A 26,420-nucleotide genomic window follows, 5' to 3' on the forward strand; every position below is an offset into this window, starting at 1 on the left:
ATTTTTATGTAATTGATTTACTTTATTATTATTGTTATTTGATTTTATTATATATATTTTTATATATTATGTATTGTTTTGAACTGCTGCTGCTGAGTTAACAAATTTCACAACACATGCCGGTGATAATAAGTCTGATTCTGATCTGATGGGTTGAAAGGTTTATATCACAATTAACAACTCATCCATATTCAAAGTCAAAGTAAGTTTATTGTCAAGTCAAGTCATTTGTCATTTAACTATATACATGTTTCCCGTCAAACGAGACATTTCTCCAAACCAGGGAGTAATGCATAGTAGTACACATAACATGAATATAACACACAATAACTTACGAAGTGAGGATAAAATCTACAAACGAATTGCCACATAAATAAACAAAGGAAAGTGCATAAATTAAATATGTACAGAACAGATTAGCTGGTGACACTTCAAAATGTGATGTGGCAGGGAGTTCAGAAACCTAATGGCCTGAGGGAAGAAACTGTTTCCCATCCTGTTCTTGTTTTTATGCATTGGAGTGATGGTAGAAAGTCAAAAAGGATGCTGGATGAATGGCTGGGACCCTTAATAATACTATGGGCTGTGTGTATGCAACTCTTCTAAATAATGTCCCACATGGATGGTAGGGAGACCCCCTGTGAACCTCTTAGCGGTTCTCACAGTCCTTTAGTAGGGACTTCAGGTCTGATGCTCAGCTGCTTCCATATCAGCTGGAGATGCAGCTTGTCAGGAAGCTCTCAATGGTGCTCCTGTAAAGTTGAGTGAAGATGGGGGAGGGTGGTGGTGGAGCCTCACTTGGCCCAATCTCTTCAGGAAGTGGAGGCGCTGCTGTGCTGCCTTATTCAGGGAGGGGATGTTGAGAGTATGTATATGTCACCATATACTACCTTGAGGTTCATTTTCTTGCTGGAATTTACAGGAAAATAAATGCAAAAGGATTTATGAAAAACTATACATAAACAAAGCCTGACAAGCAACCAATGTGCGTAAGAAGACAAAGCATCCAAATAATAAAAATAAATAAGTGAATAGTGCTGGGAACATGAGTTGTAGAGTCTTTGAAAGTGAGTCCATAGGTTGAGGAATCAATTCAGAGTTGAGATGAAGTTATCCACGTTGATCCGAGAGCCTATTGGTTTGTAAAGTAATAACTTTCCTGAACTTGGTGGTGTGGGGCCTAAGGCTCCTCCCTATTAGTAGAAACGAGAAGAGAGCATGCCAGTGATGTGTAGGCTTGTACCATTTTGTGTAGACTTTTCCGTTCCGGGGCATTGGTGTTTCCATGGCATACATCAAATTTCCAGTCATATGCCAATGATGTTAAACCTGATCCTGATGAAGTAATCAGGATACTGGTTTGCTGTGCAATTAACATAGAATAGTACAGCAGAGAAACAGGCCATTCAGCCCACAGTGTTGTGCCAAACACTAATCCCTCCTGCTCATGCCATGGCCATATCCCTCCATCTTCTTTACAGATGTCAAGGGATTTAAGTTTGTTGCCCATTACAATGTGCAATGTTTGGGTATTACAGTAGGGCCTGGTATTTTATTCTCTCATTCTTCCTCAAATAGTGCATCAGCTGATTATGAGTAACCTGGATTCCTCAAAGACATTCGGTGAGCTTCAAATTGCTGTCATACGTTTCTTCATGGAAAAACAGTTATCCATCACTTCAGTCGGCATCAGAAAATCCAGGTAGAGGCTCATGATCTTCATTTGAATTATTCACTAGCTTGGCTTGGTCCTTGTGCCCTTTGATAGCCTCAACAAGTAATGGTTAGCAGGTTTCCCTCTTTGGAGGTTGTTTGTAATCTGGTTTAATTAAAAACTAGCCAATTTCTTCAGCTTGCTTTGGTGGGGTTTTAATTTTCAGCCTCTTGTTTTGTGGTGCCAACAGGTTTCAGTTATTTATTTTCAAAGAGTTTGTCCCAAAGTACTGCCAGCTACTTCAAACAAAGCTTGAGATGGAGCATCATATAGAGATAATGTGGCTAAAGCATCATCAGTAGGGTAGGTTGCAAGGAGTACCTTAGAGGAGAAGGAGATAGCTGGGGAATGATTTTTTAAAATTATTCATCCACTGCATGTAAACAACATTGGCAATGCTAGAATTTATTGCCTTTACTAATTGCCCCTGCAATTAAGAATTACTTGCATAAGTGGGTCACACAGAGGCCGGATCAGATAAGGGTAGAAATTTCCTCTCCTGCAGGAGAGTGAACCTAGTCTATTTCTAAGACATTCCAATTGTTTTATGGTTTCTGTTATTGATATTTCTTATTTAATTATTTGAACTTAATTTTCCCACTATTTAAGTGGGATTTGGACATGTGTCTTTAGATTAATGGCTCAAAGTTTAAAGTAAATATGTTATCAAAGTATATATATCACCATGTATAACACTGAGATTCATTTTCTTGTGGGCATCCTCAATAAATCTATAGAATAATAACCAACAACAGAATCAATGAAAGACGGCCCACACAGAGTGGGCGTTCAACCAGAGTGAAGAAGGCAACAAACTGTGCAAATACAAAATGAAAGAAGTTATAATAATAAATAAACAAACAGTAAATATCTAGAACGTGAAACAAAGAATCCTTGAGTGAGTCCATTAGTTGTGGAAACATTTCAATGATGGGGGCAAGTGAAATTATCCTCTTTGGTTCAAGAGCCTGATGGTTTTGAGGGGTAGTCACTGTTCCTGAATGGTGGTGTGAGCCCTGAGGCTCTTGTCATTCCTCCTAATAGCAACAGTGAGAAGAGAGTATGTCCTGGGTGCTGGGGGTCCCTGATGATGGATGTTGTTTTCCTGCAACAACATGTCATGTAGATATGTTCAGTAGTTGGGAGGGTTTTATCTGTGATGGACTGGGCCGTATCCACTTTTGTAGGATTTTCCGTTTAAGGGCATTGGTGCCTCCATACCAGGCTGTGGTGCAGCCAGTCAATGCACTCTCTACTACACATCTATAGAAGTTTGTCAAAGATTTAGATATCATACTGAATTTCCACAAACTCCTAAGGAAGTAGAGATGCTGCCATGCTTTCTTCGTAATTGCTGTTATGTTCTGGGACCAGGACAGGTCCTCCAAAATAATAACACCCGGGAATTTAAAGTTGCTAACCTTCTTAACCTCTGATCCTCCAACGAGGACTGGATCATGGACCTCTGGTTTTCTTCTCCTATAATCCGCTCTCTGGTCTTATGTAAGAGATTGTGGTTACAACACCACTCAACCAGATTTTCAATCTCCCTCCTATATGCTGATTCCTCACCACCTTTGATTCAGCCTATGACAGTGATGTCGTCACTAAAAAATACTTAAATATGGCAATATCACAATTCCAGAGATTGTGATGCCTCTTGTTCAGTTAAACTTAGAAATGATCATGAAACTAGAATTGGAAGAGTGTAGAATTGTAATGTTTGTAGAAAAGCAGAGGTTCCAGAGAAATCTGGAGGAAATCTTGGTAAATGGTGCACCAGCAAACTGATTGGAAATTGTCGGAACTAGCAGGGAAGGGTTAGATTGACCTTTGAATAGGTTAAAGTGTGGGCCAAAGGGTTTGTACTGTTCTATGTCTGTGTTCCTTTAATGCAGAAACACTTGCAGGTTGACAATTTAATGAATGGTTTGTCTGTAACCGGTTGTATAATTAAGTTGTTGAGTGTCTAATGTGGGACAATAGTCCATCTCTTCATCTTGACGCTACTCATGCAGTGACAATAATATTATAGACAACTTCCTTGTATCTAACTACTGGATTTGGTTTCTCTTTCCTTTTAGAAAGCATGGCCATGTAACATTTCTCACCAGGAAAGATCTTATCCAAGCATTGCAAAGCAATGGCGAGGAATTATTGGGCCGCCCTTTGCAATTGATTAGACCTGAATGGATTGAGACGTCTTTGGCAAGTATGATAGCCTAATTCCTTTTTTAGCAGCTACAATTAACATAGGGTTTTATTCTTCAGTGGTTTCAGCAGAGGTATGCTCCAACTGCTACTTAGCCATGTTCCTCTCCATTAGATTGTTCCATCTTGCCTCTGGCATTCTCTTCTACATGGTTGTGTGATTTTGGTAACCTATTGTCTGATTTGTCATGTCAACAGATACACTCAAAAAACTTCTATAGATGTACCATGGAGAGCATTCTGACAGGCTGCATCATCATCTGGTATGGGGGGCGGGGGCTGCTACTGCACAGGACCGAAAGAAGCTGCAGAGGGTTGTAAATGTTGTCAGCTCCATCTTGGGTATTAGACTACAAAGTACCCAGGACATCTTCAGGGAGCGGTGTCTCAGAAAGGCAGCGTCCATTATTAAGGACCTCCAGCACCCACAGCTTGCCCTTTTCTCACTGTTACCATCAGGTAGGAGGTACAGAAGCCTAAAGGCACACACTCAGCGATTCAGGAACAGCTTCTTCCCCTCTGCCATCCAATTCTTAGATGGACATTGAACCCTTGGACCCTACCTCACTTTTTAAAATATACAATATTTCCCTTGTTTGCGTGTTTTTTAATCTGTTCAATATACATATATATACGGTAATCGATTTACATATATGATATTTTATTATTTTTTTCTTCTATATTATGTATTGCATTGAACTGCTGCTGCTAAGTTAACAAATTTCACATCACATGCCGGGGATGATAAACCTGATTCTGATTTCCTCTGAATATCCATTTACTTTTAACATGGACCATAGAACACTACTGCTAATACAAGCCCTTCGGCCCATGACTTGTGCTGACCTTGTAACCTACTCAATCGATTTAACCTTTCCCTCCTGCATAGCCCTCCATTTTCCTATGACCCATGTGCCTATCCAAGACTTTCTTAAATGTTCCGACTGTGTCTGCCTATACTACCATTCCTAGCAGTGTATTCCATGCACCCACCATTCTGTGTTAATTTTTTTAAAACTTGCCCCGGACAATTTTCCTAAACTTTCTTCCAGTCACCTGCAAATCATGCCATTTCCTTCCTGGGGAAAAGTGTCTGGCTATCCACTCGATCTAAGCTTCTTGTACACCTCTATCAAGTCACATCTGGTATCTCCACTACAAAGAGAAAAGCCCTAGCTCATTTTATGTTTATGGTCTTCTGCTGCTGTAGCCCATTCTCCGGGGGAAATAATAGCCATTTGTGAAGGTTGACAGTAATGTTCCAGCCATGGGCAGGCTCCAGTATGCCTGGCACCAACCATGACACCAACTGGTCTGTCCTTGCCAGTGGTTCTTCCAGTCATATGGGGTTTAGAGTTGTTGTTCAGCCTTTGCTTCTCCGCAGTGGATGCCAAACATCTGAGGACCTTTAACTTTAGAAACTGTTGTGCCTGAAAATCCCAGGAGATCAGCAGTTTCCGAGATACTCAAACCACCCCATCTGGCACCAGCAATCAATCCAAGGTCAAAGTCACTTAGATCAAATTTCTTCCCTATTATGATGTTTGGTCTGAATAACAACTGAACCTATTGACCATGTCCATATGTTTTTATGCATTGAGTTCCTGCCACATGATTGGCTGATTAAATATTTGTATTAATGAGCAGGTATACCTAATAAAGTGGCCACAGAATATATACATAACTATCCTCAAATCACTGCATATTTCTGGTGAAGTTGCCTTGATTTTATTGGTAGATGTTCTTGTAATCGCTTTTGCTTCACTTCATCACCGGATAATAGTTTTATCACAAAGTATTCTTGTTGTGGTTAACATATTTCTTTGTGCTTAAAAGCTGATCATGGGAAGAAACGAAAGCTGACGGAATTAGACCAGGAGTCTGCGGTCCCATCGCTGGCAAAGAAAAAACGAATTCAAAAGTGTATGTAACTGTTTCCTTGATTATTTAAAATGGTGGTGTTGTGCCATAGGCAGAGATTACAGTCGAAAGCATTGTACTGCAAGCATATTTTGTGGCAGGGTTTTGTGACAGGTTCAAAGTAAATTTATTATCAAATTAGTTTTCACATGTAAGGTTCGCCTGGGCAGCTTGCAGCAGGGTATTTTGTAGGTGACTGTCCACCACAACAACTTGTGCTGCTGGAGGGAATAAGGATTTACATCGCTGGTTAAATGAGCTGCTTTGACCTGGATGTTGTCGAGCTTCTTCAGGCCTGGGAGAGCTGCACTCATCCAGGCAGATGGAGATTTGAGAGCAAGCTGGATATGGATATCGAAGTTCAGAGGAAACTTATTATCAAAGCACCTATACGTCACCATGTACTACCTTGAGATTCATTTTGCTGCAAGCATTCACAATAGAACAAAGAAATACAGTAGGATCAGTGGACAACTACACACAGAGATTGACAAATATCCATTGTGCAAAAGAAGACAAACTGCAATTTTTAAAACTGTGAATTAATTAATACAGAGAACACGAGTTGTAGAGTCCTTGAAGTGAGTCCGTAGGTTGTGGAAGGTGTGCTTCTTGTGGGCAGGACTTCCACCAGGATAAATGTATTAAATAGAAAAGAATACTCGCTGCCAATAATATCAGTCGGCAGTTTCCAGAAATAACTGTTAAAGGGATCATTCAATTAATGCAAAGGTCAGTGGTCTTGAGTAAATTATTAGAACTCCTTGGACACCTGAAGTCAGAAATTGAAGTGAAGTTCCCTGTGCTTGTGTTGAGCTTTATTAGAAAGTTCAGTATGTTGAGCTTCTTGGTGTCTGTATCTCTGAGAATCTAACCAGGATCCAACATATCACTGCAGCTATAAAGAAGGCATGACAGTGGCTATATTTCACTAAGAGTTGGAGGAGATTTGGTATGTCACCAAAGACACTCACAAATGTTTACAGATGTACCGTGGAGAGTATTCTAACTGGCTGCATCACCGTCTGGTATGGGGGGTGAGGGGCTAATGCACAAGATCGAAATAAGCTGCAGAGAGTTATAAACTCAGTCAACTCCATCATGGGCACTAGCCTCTGTTGTATCCAGGACATCTTCAAGGAGCGATGCCTCAAAATGGTGGCCCTCATCATTAAGGACCCCTATCACCCTGGATGTGCCCTCTTGCTACCATCAGGAAGGAGGTACAGAAGTCTGAAGGCACACATTCAACTATTCAGGAACTGTTTCTTCCCCTCTGCCATCCGATTTCTGTTTGAACATTGATCTCATGAACACTGCTACCTCACTACTTTTTTATTTCTATTTTTGCAGTGCTTATTTAATGTATTATATACTTACAGTAATTCCATTTTTTTCTGTTATGTATTAGTCCTGCCTCAAAGACAACAAATTTTATGACATATGCCAGTGATATTAAAACTGATTTTAATTCTAATAGAAACAGAGATGTAGACAGTTAACCTGAAGTGTGAGGTTATTGACCTGCAGACTGAACAATCAGAGACAGCTCTACAGGACTCATTGTGGAGGAGTGCATGTCATTGGCACCAAGCATGGTAAATTAGACTGAAAGAAATGCCGCTAAATTCTTTTTCCACGTATAAATAGTGTTAGGAGCTCTGTCAGACAGGAGATGAAAGGACAGGTGGTCTTAGCTTCTGTAATTTTTTTTTGGCATAGTGGCGCAGCTACTGGAGCTGCCATCTCACAGCTGCAAGGACCGAGCTTAAGTCCTGACCTCTGGTTGTGTCAATACGGATTTAGCTCCCTGTGACCAGGTGGCTTTCCCCAGGTTGATGGCGTGCTTACCTTCAGCACATGGGGTATTGAGTAGGAACTCAGCAGGTCGGGCAGCATCTATGGAAATGAATAAACAGTTGACGTTTTGGGCCAAGACCCTTCTTCAACACTGGAAAGGAAGGTAGAGGATGCCAGAATAAAAAGGTGAGGGGGGAGGGGAATTAGGGTAGCTGGAAGGTGATAGGTGAAGCGAGGTGGGTGGGAAAGGTAAAGGGCTGGGGAGGAAGGTACCTGATATGAGAGGAGAGTGAACCATAGGAGAAAGGGAAGGAGGAGGGGACCCAAGGGGAAGTGATAGGCAGGTGAGAAGAGGCAAGAGACCAGAGTGGGGAACAGAAGAACTGGGGTGGGGGGGGGGGAATTTTTTATTAAAAGGAGAAATCAATAATCATGCTGTCAGGTTGGAGGCTACCCAGATGGAATATAAGGCGTTGCACCACCACTCTGAGGAAGTCCTCATCTTGGCACAAGAGGAGGCCAGGGATTGGCGTGTCGGTATGAGAATGGGCATTAGAATTAAAATATTTAACCACGAGGAAGACCCGCTATTGGCGGATGGATAGAAATACTTGACGAAGTGGTCCTCCAATTTACAACAGGTCTCACCAATGTTGTACAAAGTTCAAAGGTTAGGTAACCGTGTTGTAACTGTACAAAACTTTTATAGGGCTGGGTTCGATCTTGACAAGTGCCGTCTGTGTGTAGATGACACCCTATCCCTTTAGCCGTGTGTGGTAAACCATGTATATATGTTGTAACTGGGTTACCTGTCTGGACACACCCCTCTGCTGACTGCCCCTGTGGCTCCTCCCACAGAGTCCTGTATAAAGGTGTTCGCCTTGCCCCTCCCCCTCAGTCCGGGGGCAGACACTCACTGTGGAGGTCGTACTGTACAGCGAATAAAAGCCTTTCAGTATTTTACCAAACCTCAGTCTTTTGGAGTAATTGAAGGTGCTTCACCGTGTAAGGCACTTCTTGCCCTCCCTTTCCAAAGACATGCAGGTTGGTAGGTTAATTGGCTGCTATAAATTACCCCTAGTGCGCAGGTAAGCGGTAGAATCTGGGACAAATTGAATGCTTAACTTTATCAAAGAGAGTTGGCTTTATTTGTCACATGTATATTGAAACATATAGTGCAGCCCATTGTTTTGCATCATAAATGACTAACACCATGGTCACAGGATTGTGCTGGGGGCAGCCTGCTTCTGCTGTCAACCTGACATGCTCACAACTCACTAATCTTAACCCGTACGTCCTTGGGATATGGAGGAAACCAGAGGAAGCCCATGCGTCATAGGAAGAGTGTACTACTTAGAGCTGCAGAAATTTATTTATTTATTGAGATACAAGATGGAATAGGCCCTTCAAGCCACACCGCCCAGCAACTCCACCACCCCCCACACTCGATTTAATCCTAGCCTAATCATGGGGCAATTTACAATGGCCAGTTAACCTCCCAACCAAAAGTCTGGAAAACCAGAGCACCTCAAGGAAACTCACATGGTCATGGGGAGAACATTTAAGCTCCTCACAGGCAAAGATGGGAATTGAACCCTGAGTTGCCAGTACTGTAAAGCATTGTGCTATCCACTGTGCTACTGTGCTCCTATTGTATTTACTTGTTCTGTGAATCCATGCAAGAAAATTACTCCTAAGGTAGTATGTGGTGTGGGTGCTTTGATAATAAATTTATTTTGAACTTTGAAGTTTAGGTGAAGGATCTCAACCCAAAATATCGACTGTCCGTTCTCCCATCCCATAGGCCCGCTGAGTTCCTCCAATTCTTTCTGTATTTTTCTGACTTCTTGAAATGGGTAACTGGATTATTACTTACTGCCCGTTATGCCACTGGCATTTCAGGCACCACTGAAGATCCTAAATCTCTGGCGGTGTTCAGGGTTTCCTTCAGCGTGTCAGTAGCTTCCTGTCAGTTTTCACTTCTGTCAGTCATGCAAGTCCCAGGTGGAGGCTTAGGAATACAGTCACACTCAGATGTGGAAGGACTCATCTTTACTGTTTCCATGACAGTATTGTTTGACCGATCAAGGTTTTTTAGCCCTGAGCTGAACCTTGATCCTGGAGGACCGGTGAATCACTCTTAGTCTGGCCTCTACGCTCTCACCTGTTTGGCATGGGTAACCCTACCAAGAGCCAAAGTGCAAGGCTCTGACTCCAGCCAGTATAGCTCTCTGGGTCACTGAGGCACACAAGCCACCAAACCAAAACAATCCCCCCCCCACCCCCATCCCATGGCCCGCAGAGTTCTTCCAGTGTTTTGTATGTCAGAACCGACTTCTTGAAACAATAACTGGATCATTATCACCTGTTTATTTGTGGGATCTTGCTGTAAAGCAGTTTGTGCATTGGAGAGGAGGGTGGAGAAAAAGCTATATGAAAACTTTCTCATAATTTGTTCAGCAAGTTCTTCATTTTTTTGTTTTTCAAAAGCTGCTTTAATTAAGAGCAGGAAGAAAAGTCCACTTCTCATAAGGAAGAGAAAGTCATCAGGTATGCTTTCAAACCTTTACTGAAATGAAATTGTGTTCCACTAGCCCAGGGAACTTATGCCATCGGTCAATACCATTAAGTAAGGGGCCTATGGACTCCAGGGTGGGAACCCCTGCTGCTAGCTAGATTCAGTATAGTCATTTACTGCAGGGTATTCAGGTCGGCTCCAGATGTTCTGGTTTGTTAGAGGGCTGACCAGACATGCACCTTAGTTCATATACTACTGACCCACACTGATTAGGGCAGTATGGTGGATTTTATTAAATGATCCAAGTTGAAGTTCATCTCTGTGAACTCAGTGAAAAATGTAGGTCTTAAGCCGGCCGATGGTTTAGTGGCATCAGCATTGGACTTTGAGGCAAGTCATCCCGGATTCGAATCTGGCTGGCTCCTTGCGTGCTTTCCATCCATGCTGGGTTGAGTGTCGAGCTAGCAACTTGGCCTCGTAAAAAATAAAACAAAACCACTAAAGAAATGGCAAGGTTGCTGCCTGATACACCACAAGGCGCGGAAAGGAATAACAACAACAACTTAGACCCAAGTGACTTCTCTGATAGATAATCATTATTGTGCCATCTGATAGACAAACCATTATTATGCTATTATATGTTGGATCGTGCTGTGCACCATTGATTTGCAGTGATGGAACTGTGACAAAGTGTTTCACCTCCGACTGTAAAAATGCACTGAGAAAGTCGTGGAGGGAAGTTATATAAAGAGATGTCTTTCTCTCACAGTTCATGCTGTTCCCTTTCATTTCTCAACAGTTGTTTCAGCAAAGAAAAGTAGGAAGAATTCTCTGTCTCCCATTGAGAAGGAAAAATCAATAACAGGTAAACTTAAACCATTCCTGGAATAAAACTGTACTCTTCTGCCTACTTCAGTGGCTTGGAGGCTTTGAGTGCTCGAGTTTGTTCTGAAAGCTGACATCGGAGCTCCACTGATATATGAAGAAGACTTAGAAAATAAGGTGGACTTCGCTGAGTGTTCGAGTTGAAGTGAATTCCAGCAAGGTGCACACAAATTGCTGGCATAACTCGGCGCATCAGGCAGCACTGTGGTGAGGAATTAACAGTTAATGTTTAGGGCTGAGATCTTTCATCAGGACCCAAAACATTAACTGTTTATTTAATAATAATTTAATTATATTTCATAGTGAATTCTGTAATTGGCTTGATGTCATGAAATGTTTTCTCTGCTTAAACTTGGCTGATCCATTTTTTCCCTCTCAGCCCCAATCTCTTGCGCCTTCTCCCTGTATCCCTTCATGCCCTGACTAATCAAGAATCTCAGCCTCTGCCTTAAATATACCAATGACTTGGCCAACACAGCCACCTGTGGCAATGAATTCCTCGATTCACCACCGTCTTGAGTAAAGAAATTCCTCCTCATCTCCATTCTAAAGGGCACCCCTCTCTTCAGAGTCTGTGTCCTCTGGTGTTAGACTCTCCCACCATAGGAAACATCCTCTCTGCCTCTCTATTGAGGCCTTTCATCGTGCCATAGATTTCAGTCAGGTTACCCCTCATTCTTCAGAATTCCATCCAGTGAGCAGAGGCCCAGAGCCATCAAACGCTCCTCATATGACAAGCCTTTCAATCCCGGAATCATTTTGGTGAACCTCCTTTGAACCCTCTCCAATGTCAGCACATACTTTCTTAGATAAGGGACCCAAAACTGCACTTTTGTTTCTGTCTTAATTGATTCTTGGACATGGCCTGCATTTAATTAAACCTGGCTTGTTGAGCCTTCTGAGAGAGCAGTAGCTGTAAATCTGGGTTCTGTCATAGACCCAGACTGATTAGGGATAGCACATTTCCTTTCTGCTTGTTCACAAACTGAGTTGTCAAAAGACAAAAGAATCAAAATTATTCGAACATCAGATTCATTTCTTGAGCTCAGTTTTTTCTTTTTCCTTAGAAGTGGAGAAAGACGGTGAGCTGAATAAACCTCTTCAAAAGAAGAAGAAAAAGAAGAAAGTTCAGGAAGAAGGTATGGAAATTCTCGCTTGCCAGTTGTACCTTTTCCTGCAGCCTTCCTTGTCCAAGGCAACCAAGACTCACCAGGTCCTGGATTCTGCTGCCTACCAAGGCATTCATATTCATCAATGGTCTTTCAATCTCAGAATGGGAGCACTGTTTTCAAGTCCAGGCTGTGTAATTCTGAGATAGTGGGACATTTGAGGGGTTTGCTGGGCTTCTATGAAGGATGTCTGTGTCAAGTCACTTTGATGTGACACCAGCTTCGCACACAAGGTCAGGCTAGGTTTATGGCAACACATACACACAAAATGTTGGAGGCACTTGGCATCCTTGGAAAGAATTAAACAGTCGACATGTCAAGCCGAGACATATTGTGCATGTTACTCTGGATTCCCAGCATCTGCAGAGGTCGATTGTATTAGATTTCCCACCTTAAAGGTAGAGAAAAGGTGGCAATACAAAACCAGGTGGGATTGTGACTCTGAAAGATATAAAGAAGCTTCCAGGAGATAGAAAGTTCGAAGTACATTTATAATCTACACAGTATACAACCTTGAGATTCATCTTTGCAGGCAGCCATGAAACAAAGAAAACCATGGAACCCGATCGAAGAGAAATATCACCCACTCCCTCCACACTTATGCGCAAAAAAAAATCATGCATATGTAGCCCCCCCCCCCGGCCACCTTCAGGGTCGCTCGGCTCGCTGTCGTCTAGGGAAACAGCCTCGACCCCAGCAAACTGGGTAATTAGTTTGTGTGGATGCTGTGTGATGTACCCCACCCCGCCCATATAACAGATAATACGCCAGATACGATTAAATGATTTACAGTTTATAGATATTACTGGAACTATATAATTAATAGAGAATAAAATATAAAAGGAAAATAAAAGGCACCACACTTATCAAAGTTCAATCTCTTCGTGCACAGTTGGAGCTCAGGACCCTTCTTCTTCACCCTGTGACCCTCGACCAGCCGCCTGGGACCAACAGCGGTGGTCAACCAGACGCTCCACACGAGTCTGTCTCCGTCTCCTCACCGAATGCCCTCCTCGGGGTCCAACCCCATTAGCGGGCATCACAGCACCTCGTCCATTCTCTGTCTCTCTCTCCCGCCTTCTGCCCCAAAACCCCACGCATACAATATCTTACAGATACACCAAAAACATAACACCTATCCCAACTGGTTCATAACACCTTCTTATCAGTAACGTGATTCAACAAACTGCTAGCGGGAGGGCTTTCTCAGCATTTAACATAACAAAGAAGCACTCCCAAGTATAACATAACAAAGAAGCCATCTTAAATTTCACATACCAAAAAAGAAAGACCCCGTACACATACAACACCAAAAACAAAACATTAATGCCCACATACACAAAAACAAATGGTACTAGCAGCGACAAGAACATCAACCCACAACCCCCCCCCATGAGTAAAAGACAAATTATGCATATGGCAGCAGGAGAATGGCGACCCCTGCGGCTGTTCTCAGCACATCTTTGGATTCTTGAGCGCTGACGCATTTCACTGCATGTCCTGATGTATGTGTGACGTATAAGGCTAATTTTTAACCTTTAGCTTTAAACTTTTTACCGACCTCAAGAGGCTGGGTGCAGTTTAGTTACAGAATCGAGGATGGGGGTAGGTAACATAGTAGTGACATAGTAAACCTACAGCGCAATACAGGCCCTTCGGCCCACAAAGCTGTGCCGAGCATGTCCTTACCTTAGAAATTACCTAGGGTTACCCATAGCCTTCTATTTTTCTGAGCTCCATGTACCTGTCCTGGAGTCTCTGAAAAGATCCTATTGTATCCGCCTCCACCACCTTCGCCGGCAGCCCATTCCACGGACTCACCACTCTCTGCGTTTTAAAAAAAGCTTACCCCCGACATCTCCTCTGTACCTATTTCCAAGCATCTTAAAATTGTGCCCTCTCGTGCTAGCCATTCCAGCCCTGGGAAAAAGCCTTTGACTATCCACACGATTAATGCCTCTCATCATCTTATATACCTCTATCAGGTCACCTCTCATCCTCTGTCGCTCCAAGGAGAAAAGGCCAAGTTCACTCAACCCATTCTCATAAGGCATGCTCCCCAATCCAGGCAACATCCTTGTAAACCTCCTCTGCACCCTTTCCATGGTTTCCACATCCTTCCAACAGTGAGGTGACCAGAACTGAGCACAGTATTTCAAGTGGGGTCTGATCAGGGTCCTATATAGCTGCAACATTACCTCTCAGCTCCTAAACTCAATCCCACAATTGATGAAGGCCAATACACCGTATGCTTTCTTAACCACAGAGTCAACCTGCGCAGCAGCTTTGAGTGTCCTATGGATTAGGACCCCAATATCCCTCTGATCCGCCACACTGCCAAGAGTCTTACCATTAATACTATATTCTGACATATTTGATCTATCAAAATGGGTACTGCCAGTCTTCCATACAACCTTGCCCAGGCCTCAGTCATCATCGAAAATTGATGGACAGCCAAAGAAGGAGAAGAAGATCTACCAATATAAACCACCTCACACTTATCAGGATTGAACTCCATTTGCCACTTCTCAGCCCAATTTTGTATCCTATCAATGTCCCGCTGTAACCTCTGACAGCCCTCCACACTATCCACAACACCCCCAACCTTTGTGTCATCAGCAAATTTACTAACCCATCCCTCCACTTCTTCATCCAGGTCACTTATAAAAATCACGAAGAGCAGGGGTCCCAGAACAGATCCCTAAGGCACACCACTGGTGACTGACCTCCATGCAGAATATAATCCGTCTACAACCACTCTTTGCCTTCTGTGGGCAAGCCAGTTCTGGATCCACAAAGCAATTTCCCCTTGGATCCCATGCCTCTTTACTTTCACAATAAGTCTTGCATGGGGTACCTTGTCAAATGCCTTGCTGAAATCCATATACATTACGTCTACTGCTCTACCTTCATCAATGTGTTTAGTCACATCCTCAAAAAATTCATTCAGGCTCGTAAGGCATGACCTGCCTTTGACAAAGCCATGCTAACTATTCCTAATCATATTATGCCTCTCCAAATGTTCATAAGTCCTGCCTCTCAGGATCTTCTCTGTCAACTTACCAACCACTGAAGCAAGACTCACTGGTCTGTAATTTCCTGGGCTATCTCTACTCCCTTCATTGAGTAACGGAACAACATCTGCAACCCTCCAATCCTCCGGAACCTCTCCCATCACCTTTGATGATGCAAAGATCATCACCAGAAGCTCAGCAATCTTCCTCGCCTTGTCCGGTCCCAGTGACTTATCCAACTTGATGCTTTCCAAAAGCTCCAGTACATCCTCTTCCTTAATATCTACATGCTCAAGCTTTTCACTGTGCTGTAAATCATCCCTACAATCGCCAAGATCTTTTTCCGTAGTGAATACAGAAGCGAAATACTCATTAAGTACCTCTGCTATCTCCTCTGGTTCCATACACACTTTTCCACTGTCACACTTGATTGGTCCTATTCGCTCACTTCTTATCCTCTTGCTCTTCACATACTTGGAGAATGCCTTGGGGTTTTCCTTAATCCTGTCCGCCAAGGCCTTCTCATGCCCCCTTCTGGCTCTCCTAATTTCTTTCTGAAGCTCCTTCCTGCTAGCCTTATAATCTTCTAGATCTCTATCATTAGCTAATTTTTTGAACCTTTCGTAAGCTGTTCTTTCCTTCTTGACTAGATTTGTAACAGCCTTTGTACACCACGGTTCCTGTACCCTACCATCCTTTTCCTGTCTCATTGGAACATACCTATGCAGAACTCCACGCAAATATCCCCTGAACATTTGCCACATTTCATCTGTACATTACCCTGAGGACATCTGTTCCCAGTTTATGCTTCTAAGTTCCTGCCTTATAGCCTCATATTTCCCCTTACTCCAATTAAATGCTTTCCTAACCTATCCCTCTCCAATGCTATGGTGTTTCAGTTTGTGAAACATTCCTATTAAACATTAGCTTTATTTGTCACGTGTATATTGAAACATGCATTATTTGAATCAAATCAGATCAACACGGATTGTCCTGGGCAAGTGTTGCCATTTTTTCCCTATAAAATGCTTTAAGGAAATAATGGGGAAAAAAATCAAGATTTAAAAACCCTATTTATTCAGTTACTATATCATCTTTTCTAATGTTATTGCTCCAAATTTAGGAGAATGGTAACAAATATGAAAATCCAGACATTAAAAAATATTGTATCGAAAGATCATTCTGAAAACCCTAGATTAACACACAGCCCCACAGACTCTATTTCTTCCTGAAAAATACACAAAAAAGACGCTCCTTTCTTTTTTATTTTATGTCTGTTTTGCTTTCTCTCTCTGTTTCCTGTGTGTGTGTATCTCTCTCTCTCTCTTTCTCTCTTTCTCTTTCTCTTTCTCTCTCTTTCTCTCCACCCTGTTCCTCCTGCCCCCCGTCCCGCCTTGCTTAATCTGAAGTGAAGGGTAATTGTGCTGTTGTAGCAGTAAGTTAAAAATTTTCCCAATAAAACCTTTCACTAAAGGGTTCATTTTTAAAATAATATCTAACAGGTCAGAGTCCTGTATATATGGAAAATTATTTAAATATTCTTGTAAGAAATGTCTGACCTGAAGATATTGCAAGAAATGTGAATACGAGAGAGAGTATTTAGTTACTAATTTCTCAAAAGACATCAATTGGCCATCTTGGAACAGATCAATGAAGGAATAAGCTCCTTTATTTCTCCAAAGAAGAAAAGTAGGATCACTTAATGAAGGTTTAAATAAATAATTTCGATAAATTAAGCTAAGAAGATCATATTTTTTAAGATTAAGAAAATTACAAAGCTGGTACCAAATTTGTAATGACTGCTTAATCGTAGGATATACATTTAGATTAGCAATTTTGGCCAGTTGTACAGGTAAAGAAGCTCCTAATAACGATCCAAATCAGCCCAAGGTGATCGTTCATTTTTGTCAGCCCAGTCTCTCTCTCCTGCCCCTCGGCTGTCTCTCTCCTGCCCCTGACACACACACACACACGCACACGCACACACACACAAAACTCTCTCTTGCCCCTCTCTCTCTCTTTCTCGCCCCCCTTCTCTCCCCCTCTCTCTTACCCCCCTCTCTCTCTCACCCCCTCTCTTTCTCTCTCTCTCTCTTCCCCTTTCTCTCCCCCCACTTAATAGAGCTCCAGTACAGTGACCAAGTTCAATCCCATCAATATCTGTAAGGAGTTTGTACCTTCTCCCCGTGACCACATGGGCTTTCTCTGGGTGCTTCAGTTTCCTCCCATATTTCAAAGTATGGGTGAGTAGGTTAGTTGGTCTGATGGGTGTAAACGGCAGCATGGGCTCATAGTGCTGTAAGGAACTGTTTCCGTGATGTATCCCTACATAAAATAATGCTGCTCTTGATCAGCTAAGATGCGTCATTAGAACTGTAGTCTTGCCCTTCACAGTTTATGTTAAGTGCTTTCAAGTCTTGGTCATTTTTTAGGAGTTTTTTTTAAGAGTGAGTGAGAAAATTTGATTCTTCATGAACATTTATTTTAAAGTTTAAACAAAGGAACAGATAACAAGTAGACAAAGCGACAGTGATTCAAAGCAGATGAAAAACAGGGAAGAAAAGAGATTGAAGATGGCACTTTAGAAAAACTATCACCTTTATAGTGCAGATAACAGAAATTCCTCAGATAAGGAAACCTAATCAATGGTTGCACAATCATCACACGGGGGTAATGTGCTAATACTTAACCCATTAAAAATGAAAGGGTGGTAAGCCGCTATACCACGTTTCCGCCGGTAAGTGGAGAATGACCACCACATACTGCTAAAGATTAGAATTGGTAAAAATTCAGTTGATGTCAGTAAAAAAAGAAACTATGATTTTAATATTGCATTAATTCAACTAATGCCTTATAAAAAGTATTAAAAAAACAACTGATTCCAACAGTGTGTTAAACATGGATTGAAACACCAGCCAGATAGACCGATAAGGCAGGGTGTTGGGACCGGAGGTGAGAGTTGGACTAATTTCTCTCATTTTCCTGCGATGTTCATTTCTGGACTGCAGCACTGAGGCTGTGAAACTGCTCCAGTGCTGCTACATGCTTCATATCTGCAAGCTTCGCAGAGATTTGCTCTGTCCTATGATGAACTGAGACCGAGGCTTTGGGCCTACTCCAGCTGCTTTGGGGATTTGGGTCTACAGACTCAATTTGTTTGGGAAAGATGTTGCTTGCTTCTATTGTTTGTATGATTTGTATGTTTTTTTCCTCTTCCTCTGTGTTGGTCTTTTTTTTAAACTGGGTTATTTCAGGTTTCTTGCTTTGTGGCTGCCTGTAAGCAGACAAGTCTCAAGGTTGTATCATTTATACATACTTTGATAATAAATGTACTTTGAATCCTTTGAAATACACCACCAGTGCAATGTGTCCTCATAATTTAGTTTCTCCCTATCACTTTATACCCCTAATATCCACTCCTGAAGAATAGTCATGTCCTCTATGATTGTGAAGGTAGGCACAAACTAGAAACTTCTGTGAGGCACACTGGTGAAAACTGATTTATTAGGTGGAATTTAAGCTCGTTTGCCTTCTTCATTTCATTTCATGAAAATCTTTACTGCTTCCTCAGGAGAGAAAAAGCAAGTGGAGGAATGCTTAACTCTTCCGTCTTCACAGAAGAAAAGAAAACTGGAAGAAAGTAAGTGAATAAACCTTTTTCTTTGCAGCTTGCTCTTCCTTACCCTTGTCAGCATTGCTTGACATTCGTTCAGAAGATGTGGGAGTCGTAGGCAAGAACAGCCTTGTGCAGAAACCAAAAAAGTGGAAATCTGTAATTTTAAAAAAATACAGGAAATAGTAAAGCAGGCAGCATCCGAGGAGAGGGACACTGTGTCTGATGAGCTGTCATCAGATTAAAAAGCTTAAAATCAAACTTTTTTTTTAACTTTGAGGTGGAAGAGAACAGGAAAGAGCAAAAGGGGTGTCTATTATCAAGTGGAGACCAAGATAAAGGTAGCGTGCCAGCTGCGAGACTGTGCTGAAGGCATTTTAATAAAGTATAACTTTCCTGGAAAGAGAGTAAAAAGGAAGGAGAGGAGACGGGCTATGGAGAGGTAGTGCTGGCACTGTAAGATACAAAGTCAAAGGGAAAACATTCCAGCTACTGAACTTCCATAAAACAGAGGAACAGAGTTCAGCCGTTGAGTCTGCTCCATCATTCCATCATGGCTGATTTATTTTCACTCTCAACCCCATTCACCTGCCTTCTACCTTTGACCTTTGATATCCTTACTAATCAAGAATCCATAACCGCTGCTTTAAATATACCCAATGACTTGGCTTCCACAGGTGTCTGTGGCATTGAATTTCACCACCCTCTGGCTAAAGAAATTCCTCCTCGGCTCTCTTCTAAATGATATCCATCTGTTCTGAGGCTGTGCCCTCTGATCTTAGAATCCACCACTATTGGAAACAGCCAGGAAATTTGAAATTTCTTGCATGTTTTAAAAAAAATATTCATATTGAAGTATTGGAAATAAAAACAGAATGCAGAAAATAATTATTATTTCCCTGCCTGATTTCCTTGAGAGACTTCCTAATGCAATTCATACAATCCAAGGCAGCGGAGGTGGTGGATGCAGGTTCGATTTCAACAGTTAAGGTAGGTAGGGTCTGGAGGGCAGGTAGATGGGACTAAGTAGAATAATAGTTTGGCACAGATTAGATGGGCTGAAGGGCCTGTTTCTGTGCTTTAGTGGTCTATGACTGTGACAGTTCAGAACCAACCATATTGAATGGATAGGGAGTCACATAAGCTGGAATGGGTAAGGGCAACAAATTTCCGCCAAAAGAAATATATTAATAAACAACAGTTTTTTTTTCCATTTTCATCATTACTCTCTAATTCCATATTTGTTTGATTAACAGACTATAATTTCCCTTGATGCCATGTCGGGATGTGAGCTCTTGCCTTGATTACTGGTCCAGTTACGTGACTGCCATTTTAACTGCATTTATGTCTTGGTATATTATTCTGGATTATTGGAAGAGAGGAGGATGCAGAGTGAATCCTCCTTTGAGAGAAATAGCATGCAACTACACATAATGAGGCCATTCAGCTCATCAAATTTGATTAGGGTGCATTTTTGTTCCGTTTTTGTTGCATAAGCTTATAAAGTTCTAGTACATGTATTATCAAAGTATATGTACTTTATACAATCTTGAGATTCATCTCCTTACAGGCAGCCACAAAACAAAGAAACCCAAAAAAACATTAAAAGAGACTGTCAAACACCCAATGTGCAGAGAAAAAAAAACACGAAATCATGTAAACAATGAAAGCAAGCAAGTAGCGTTCCAATCTGAAGTCCACGGAGAGTCTATCCACAGACCCTTAGTTCAGTGCACAGCGGAACACTGGGCTGCACCAGCCTAACCCTCACCTCCAGTCACGACACCCTGACCTTTTCAATCTGGCTTGGTGCCTAAATCATCATCCAAGCATCATATTCAGTCGCTTTGATGTGCTCTGGTGCCTGGACTCTGCCACCTTAATTTGGCCAGTGCCCGACCTTTCTAATTCGGCCAGGAGCTTAAATCATTTTCTGTGCATCAGATTTAGTCGCTTCGATATGCTCTGGTGCCTGGACCCCGCCGCCTTAATTCAGCCTGTACACGACCTTTCTGATTTGGCCTGCCACTTAAATCTTTGTCCAAACATCGTGTTCTGTTGCTTCGATACGTTTTGCGGCCTGGCCTGCACCTTGGTTCAGCCTGTGCCCAACCTTTCAAAATAGGCCCGGTGCCTGGTGCTTAGATCGATCAAACCTTGGGTCTTCCTTACTCTCGGCAACAGGCCCACTGCTTCACCTTGCCTCAGTTCTACTGCATCTAATTGCCTCCAAGTCCAAAGGGAAGTTACGGACTATTGTTCGAAATGATCATTTGCCAGAAAAAGTGTGATTAACAAAGTATTTAGTTGTTTTCCTTGTTTAATTGGCCACCACCCAGAAATCACTAAGCTTCACCAGCACCATCTTAAACCAGATCATTTGTAGTTGCTGGAAATAAATGGTCAAGTTACATTACTGGAGAAGGTAATGGGAAATGAAACGGGTGTCAGGAGAAATGTGGGTGAAATTTTGAAGTTAGGAAGGACTCTGAGGCTATGGTGGAGGAAGAAGGGGCAGGAGAGCCTAGTGCAAAGAGCCAATGAGTTGAGTTTGCCCACATTCTGCTGCGGTCACCAAGCTCATTTCCTTTTTTGTTCCCTTGAAGCAATTTTAGATGAGAGCGAGGACAAAGCAGCTCTGCTTCAGAAGAAAAAGAAGAAAAAATTAGAAAAAGGTAAATAAGTGCAACATAATACTTGCTTCATGGTTGATGGATACTGGATTCCTAGTCTCCCAGTACATCCGTCTTCCACAGACCCCGTACATTGCTGAAAAAGTTAATTGATTGGATATTTCAGAATCAGGTTTATTATCACTAACTTACATTATGAGATTTGTATTGTAGCAGCATTACAGTACAATACAGAAATAAATTACTAGTTACAATAATAGATAAATAATCAGGAGGCAATATAGTGACTGGATTTCCAACATCTGCTGAATCTCTTGTGTCTATGCCCTGCTGAGTCCCTCCAGCATTTTGTGTGTGTGTGTTTCTGTAGCAAAATGGTGAGGTTGCACTCATGGACCATTCAGAAACCTGATGACAGAGGGGAAGGAAATTTGAGTGTGAGTCTTCAGGCTAATGAGAAGAGGGCATGACCGAGGTGCTGCCTTCTTGAGGCACCACCTTTTGAAGATGTCCTATATGATGTACTGATTTTCATTCAAATGGGCTTGTATCTGATTGTCTTTGATGTCTGGATGTCAGAATTTACATATTAGCCTGCTTGTGTACTTTAGGTTTCTGAACTCAGGGGCTCTCATTTATTGTACTGCAAGTGAGCTTGAAGTGTAGTTTCACAAACATGAAAAAAATCTGCAGATGCTAGACATCCAAAGCAGCACGCAGAAAAATGCTGAGGGTACTCTGCAGACTGGGCAGCATCTATGGAAGAGTTAACAGTCGGAAGTTTCAGGCCGAGACCCTTTATCAGGTTGACTGTTAACTCTTTTCCATAGATGTTGCCTGGCCTGCTGAGTTCCTCCAGCATTTTGTGGTGAAACGTGGTTTGAGTAAGTTTGAAAGCCTTGTTACGGACAATCTGTTGTTGAGTTATGTCATTAATTTCCTTCGTTCTTCTCCTAAAGCTCTTGTGAAAGAGGAAAGAGAAGTGGAAAAAGGGGATGCTTGCCTTCCACCAAAGAAGAAAAAGAAAAAGCATCAGGAGATGGGTGGGTAGATGAAGCCGTATAAAAAATAATTTAGAAATTGTATATTTTCCTGCCATTCATTCAAATCTTGAGCAAGGGGCCTGTCAAATACTGAGACCCAGAGTATAGCAAATGGCTCCTTTAGACCATTAGACATGGAAGCAGAATTAGGTCATTTGACCCATCGATTCTGCTCCGCCATTTCATCATGGCTGATCCATTTCCCTCTCAACCTTATTCTCCTGTTTTCTCCCCATAACCTTTCACGCCCTGACTAATTAAGAATCTATCAGCGAGGGTGACCATGGATGTTGCATCATATCTGTGGGCAATACAATATGAAGAGCAAGCTGTTGCCTATGTAGCTAGCTCCCCATCTCCATGCATCTGATGAACCCTTAGGAAAGGCAGAGACCAATACAGTTTGGTACCAGTTGCGTCACAGGAGTAGCCAGTCCCATTGAACTCAGCATAGGACTGTCTTAGGGACTCCACCCTTCGGCTTTGTCTCTCTGGGTTTACTCCTGAAGCCTTCCCCATGAGTGGGCAATGGAGATCAGAGTTTTCCTTCTTCTAGGTGAACTGCCAACCCCAGCTGATGAGCCCCATCTGCCTGAAGTGACTCATTTTAAGATGTCAGTAACCTGCCTTTGCCCCTTCTATCAACAGAAGTGGTTCCAAACAGGCTTAGTAGCTAACCCAGACATGAAGGCCAGGAGTTGGACTTGGTTGTCGGAAGCTATTTGAGATGCACGCCTTTGGGAGCATTTAATAGGTAGTGGGAGCTTATCCTATGATAACAACCTTAAGGAACCAAAGAACCTATTAACAACCTCTGCCTTAAGTGCACCCAGTGACCTGGCCTCCACAGCCATCTGTGGCAACAAATTCCACAGATTCCCCACCTTTTGGATAAAGAAATTCCTCATCTCTGTTTGAAATGGACGTGCCCTCTGGTCCTAGACTCCCCCTCCAAAGGAAACATCCTCTTCACATCCACTCTATCTAGGCCTTCTCAACATTCATTAGATTTCAAAGAGACCCCACCCCCCAACCACCCAATTCTTCTAAATTCCAGCGTTGCCAAATGTGACGGATGATGCCACAGCTGGTCACTAAATTAGACCTTGGAGCCATTTGAACTGGCTTGTATTTCCTACCATATTGGATCCACTGTGATAGTTCCCTAATATCTGCTTAAAGTCATACTCCAGCAGACAGGCACTTTAGTGTGGCTTCGATTGTTGCCATTTGTGGAGCTACACCCCAGCAAAAAGCACTGAATACTCCAGCACATCTGAGGTGGTTTGTCCCATCTGGAATCAGAATTGGGTTTAATATCGCCAGCATATGTTATGAAATTTCTTCACTTTGCAGCAGCACTAGAATGCAGAACATGATAATACAGGAAAAAAGCTGTTAATTGCGGGAACTGTGTGGTATATATGTATAATATAGTTAAATAAGTAGTGCAAAAATAGAAATAAAATAATAATGGGATAGTGTTCATGGGTTCAATGATAATGCAGAGGGGAAGATGCTGTTCCTGAATCACTGAGTGTGTGCCTCCAGGCTCCTGTACCTCCTTGATGGTAACAATGCAAGGAGGGCATATCTTGGGTGGTGGGGGTCCTTGGATGCCACCATTTTGAGGCATCAAATGAAGATGTCTCGGATGTTACAGAGGCTAGTGTCCATGATGGAGCTGACTAATTTTACAACTCTCTGCAGCTTATTTTGATCCTATGCAGAAGCCCTCCCCCCCATACCAGACAATAATTGTTCTAGCTCAATGGAGCAGCCCATTTGAACCCCTTTCCTCAATCATTTTTTTCCCTTCCAATTGTTTATTCAATTCTCTCTTCATAATCACTGCCACTCCTGTAATGCAGAAAAGAATTGCTTTTAATTTTCACTCTTTTTTTGTCAAACACCTTTAAAGTGTGCTTCTCAATTCTTATGTGAATTGGCCTCCCATGATATTTCAATGCCATCTTCTTATTTATTGTGATACTGCACAGAATAAGCCCTTCCAGCCCTTTGAATCACACTGCGCTGCAATCCCTCAATTTAACCCTAGCCTAATCACAGGACAATTTACAGTTGCCAATTAATTTATCAACTAGTAAACCTTTGGACTGTGGGAAGAAACTGGAGCACTCAGAGGAAACCCACGTGGTTATGGGGAGAACGTGCAAACTCCTTGCAGGCAGTGGTGGGAATTGAACCTGAGTCATCTGTACTGTATATTACCCATTTAACTTTTTTTTTCTCTAAAGAGAACAGTTCAAATCTATTCCTAAGACAGAGAAACTGGAGATTTTTTATTGAATCTCTTCTATTCCTTCTGAAGCCAAACATCTTTCCTCTGGTTTGTCTTCTCAACTTGAAGAGGAAGATTTCTCTGACAAATATTAAACTGCACCTCTTTTGACTTGACAAGGTTTCCAGTATGAGCAACCTGTTTGAGTAATGTCACTAACACTCTCCCTGGTAATGCTCCTCAACACTTCCTCTGCAACATTGACAACTGCATTGGTGCTGCTTCATGCACTCATGCTGAGCCTGTCAATTTCAGGGATAGAGTTTGTCAAGTATATTCAGGAAAGTTTTCTTAATCAGTACATAGAAATCCCAACGAGAGAGTATGCAATACTTGGTCTGCTGTTAGGGAATAAGATGGGACAGGTGACAAGTTTGTATAGGTGAACACTTTGCACCTAGTAATCCCAATGCCATTAGTTTCAAAGTAAATATGAAAAAAAAGATAGGCCTGGCTTCTGGGTTGAGATTCTAAGTCGGAGAAAGGCCAATTTTGATGGTATCAGAAAGGATCTGGCAAGTGAGGATTGGGATGGGCTGTTTTCTGGCAATGGTGAGTGGGAAGCCTTCAGAAGTCAAATTTTGAGAGTACAAAACTTATATGTGCCTGTCAGAATAAAAAGTAAAGATAACAGGTGTAGGGAACCTTGGATTTCAAGAGATATTGAGGCCCTCAGTAGGGAAGAAAAAGGAGGTGCATTGCAGATATAGGCAATAGAAAGAAGTGAAGTCTTTATAGAGTACGAGAAATTCAAGAGAACACTTAAGAAAGAAATCAGGAGGGCTAAAAAAAGGCATAAGGCTGCCCTAGAGATGAGGTGAAAGAGAATCCTAAGGGCTTCCACAGATATGTTAAGAGCAAAAGGATTATGAGGGACAAAATTGGTCCACTGGAAGATCAGAATGGTAATCCATGTATGGAGCTAAAAGAGATGGGGGTGATCTTAAATGTATTTTTACATCTATTTACACACTGTAGAAGGACGGCAAAACGGCATCAACTTCATGAACTCTATACAGATTACAGAGGAGGAGGTGTTCTCTGTCTTGAGGCAAACGAGGGTGGATATATCCCCAGGGCCTGACAAGGTGTTTCCTCTAACCCTGTGGGAGGCAAGTGCAGAAATTGTCATGGCCCTAGCAGACATATTAAATCATCCTTAGTGACAGGTGAGGTGCCAGAGGATTGGAGGATAGCCAATGTTGTTCCACTGTTTAAGAAAGGCTTTAAAAATAAACCAGGAAATTATGCTGACATCAGTAGTGGGAAAGTTTTTGGAAGATATTCTGAGGGACTACATATGAGTGTTTGGGTAGACATGGATAAATTAAAGCATAGTTAGCATGGCTTTGTGCATGGTAGATCCTGTCAAATCAACCTTACAGAGTTTTTCGAGGAAGTTATCAGGAAGGTTGATGAAGGCATGGGAATGATGTGGTCTACATGGACTTTACTAAGGCATTTGACAAGGACCCGCATGGGAGGTTGGTCAATAATTTTCAGTTGCTCGGCATTCAAGATGAGGTAGTAATTGCGAGGTGTTGTACTTTGATTGGACCAACAAAGGTAGGTCTTACACAGTGAATGGTAGAGCGCTG

The 26,420-nt window shown here is 42.1% G+C and overlaps 1 protein-coding gene across 1 annotated transcript in view; it reads left to right on the forward strand.

The window, feature by feature from the left end:
- The window catches only part of LOC134346922 (uncharacterized), a 142,230-nt gene that overhangs the window by 73,081 nt on the left and 42,729 nt on the right, over window positions 1–26,420 (forward strand). The window contains exons 13-21 of the mRNA XM_063048780.1: window positions 1,579–1,702; window positions 3,799–3,926; window positions 5,762–5,848; window positions 10,136–10,195; window positions 10,963–11,028; window positions 12,116–12,187; window positions 18,803–18,871; window positions 21,451–21,519; window positions 22,437–22,520. Of these exons, the coding sequence (XP_062904850.1) occupies window positions 1,579–1,702; window positions 3,799–3,926; window positions 5,762–5,848; window positions 10,136–10,195; window positions 10,963–11,028; window positions 12,116–12,187; window positions 18,803–18,871; window positions 21,451–21,519; window positions 22,437–22,520 (759 nt within the window). The remainder of the gene's footprint in view (window positions 1–1,578; window positions 1,703–3,798; window positions 3,927–5,761; window positions 5,849–10,135; window positions 10,196–10,962; window positions 11,029–12,115; window positions 12,188–18,802; window positions 18,872–21,450; window positions 21,520–22,436; window positions 22,521–26,420) is intronic.

This window comes from Mobula hypostoma, chromosome 5 (genome assembly GCF_963921235.1).
Source record: "Mobula hypostoma chromosome 5, sMobHyp1.1, whole genome shotgun sequence".
NCBI lineage: Eukaryota > Metazoa > Chordata > Chondrichthyes > Myliobatiformes > Myliobatidae > Mobula > Mobula hypostoma.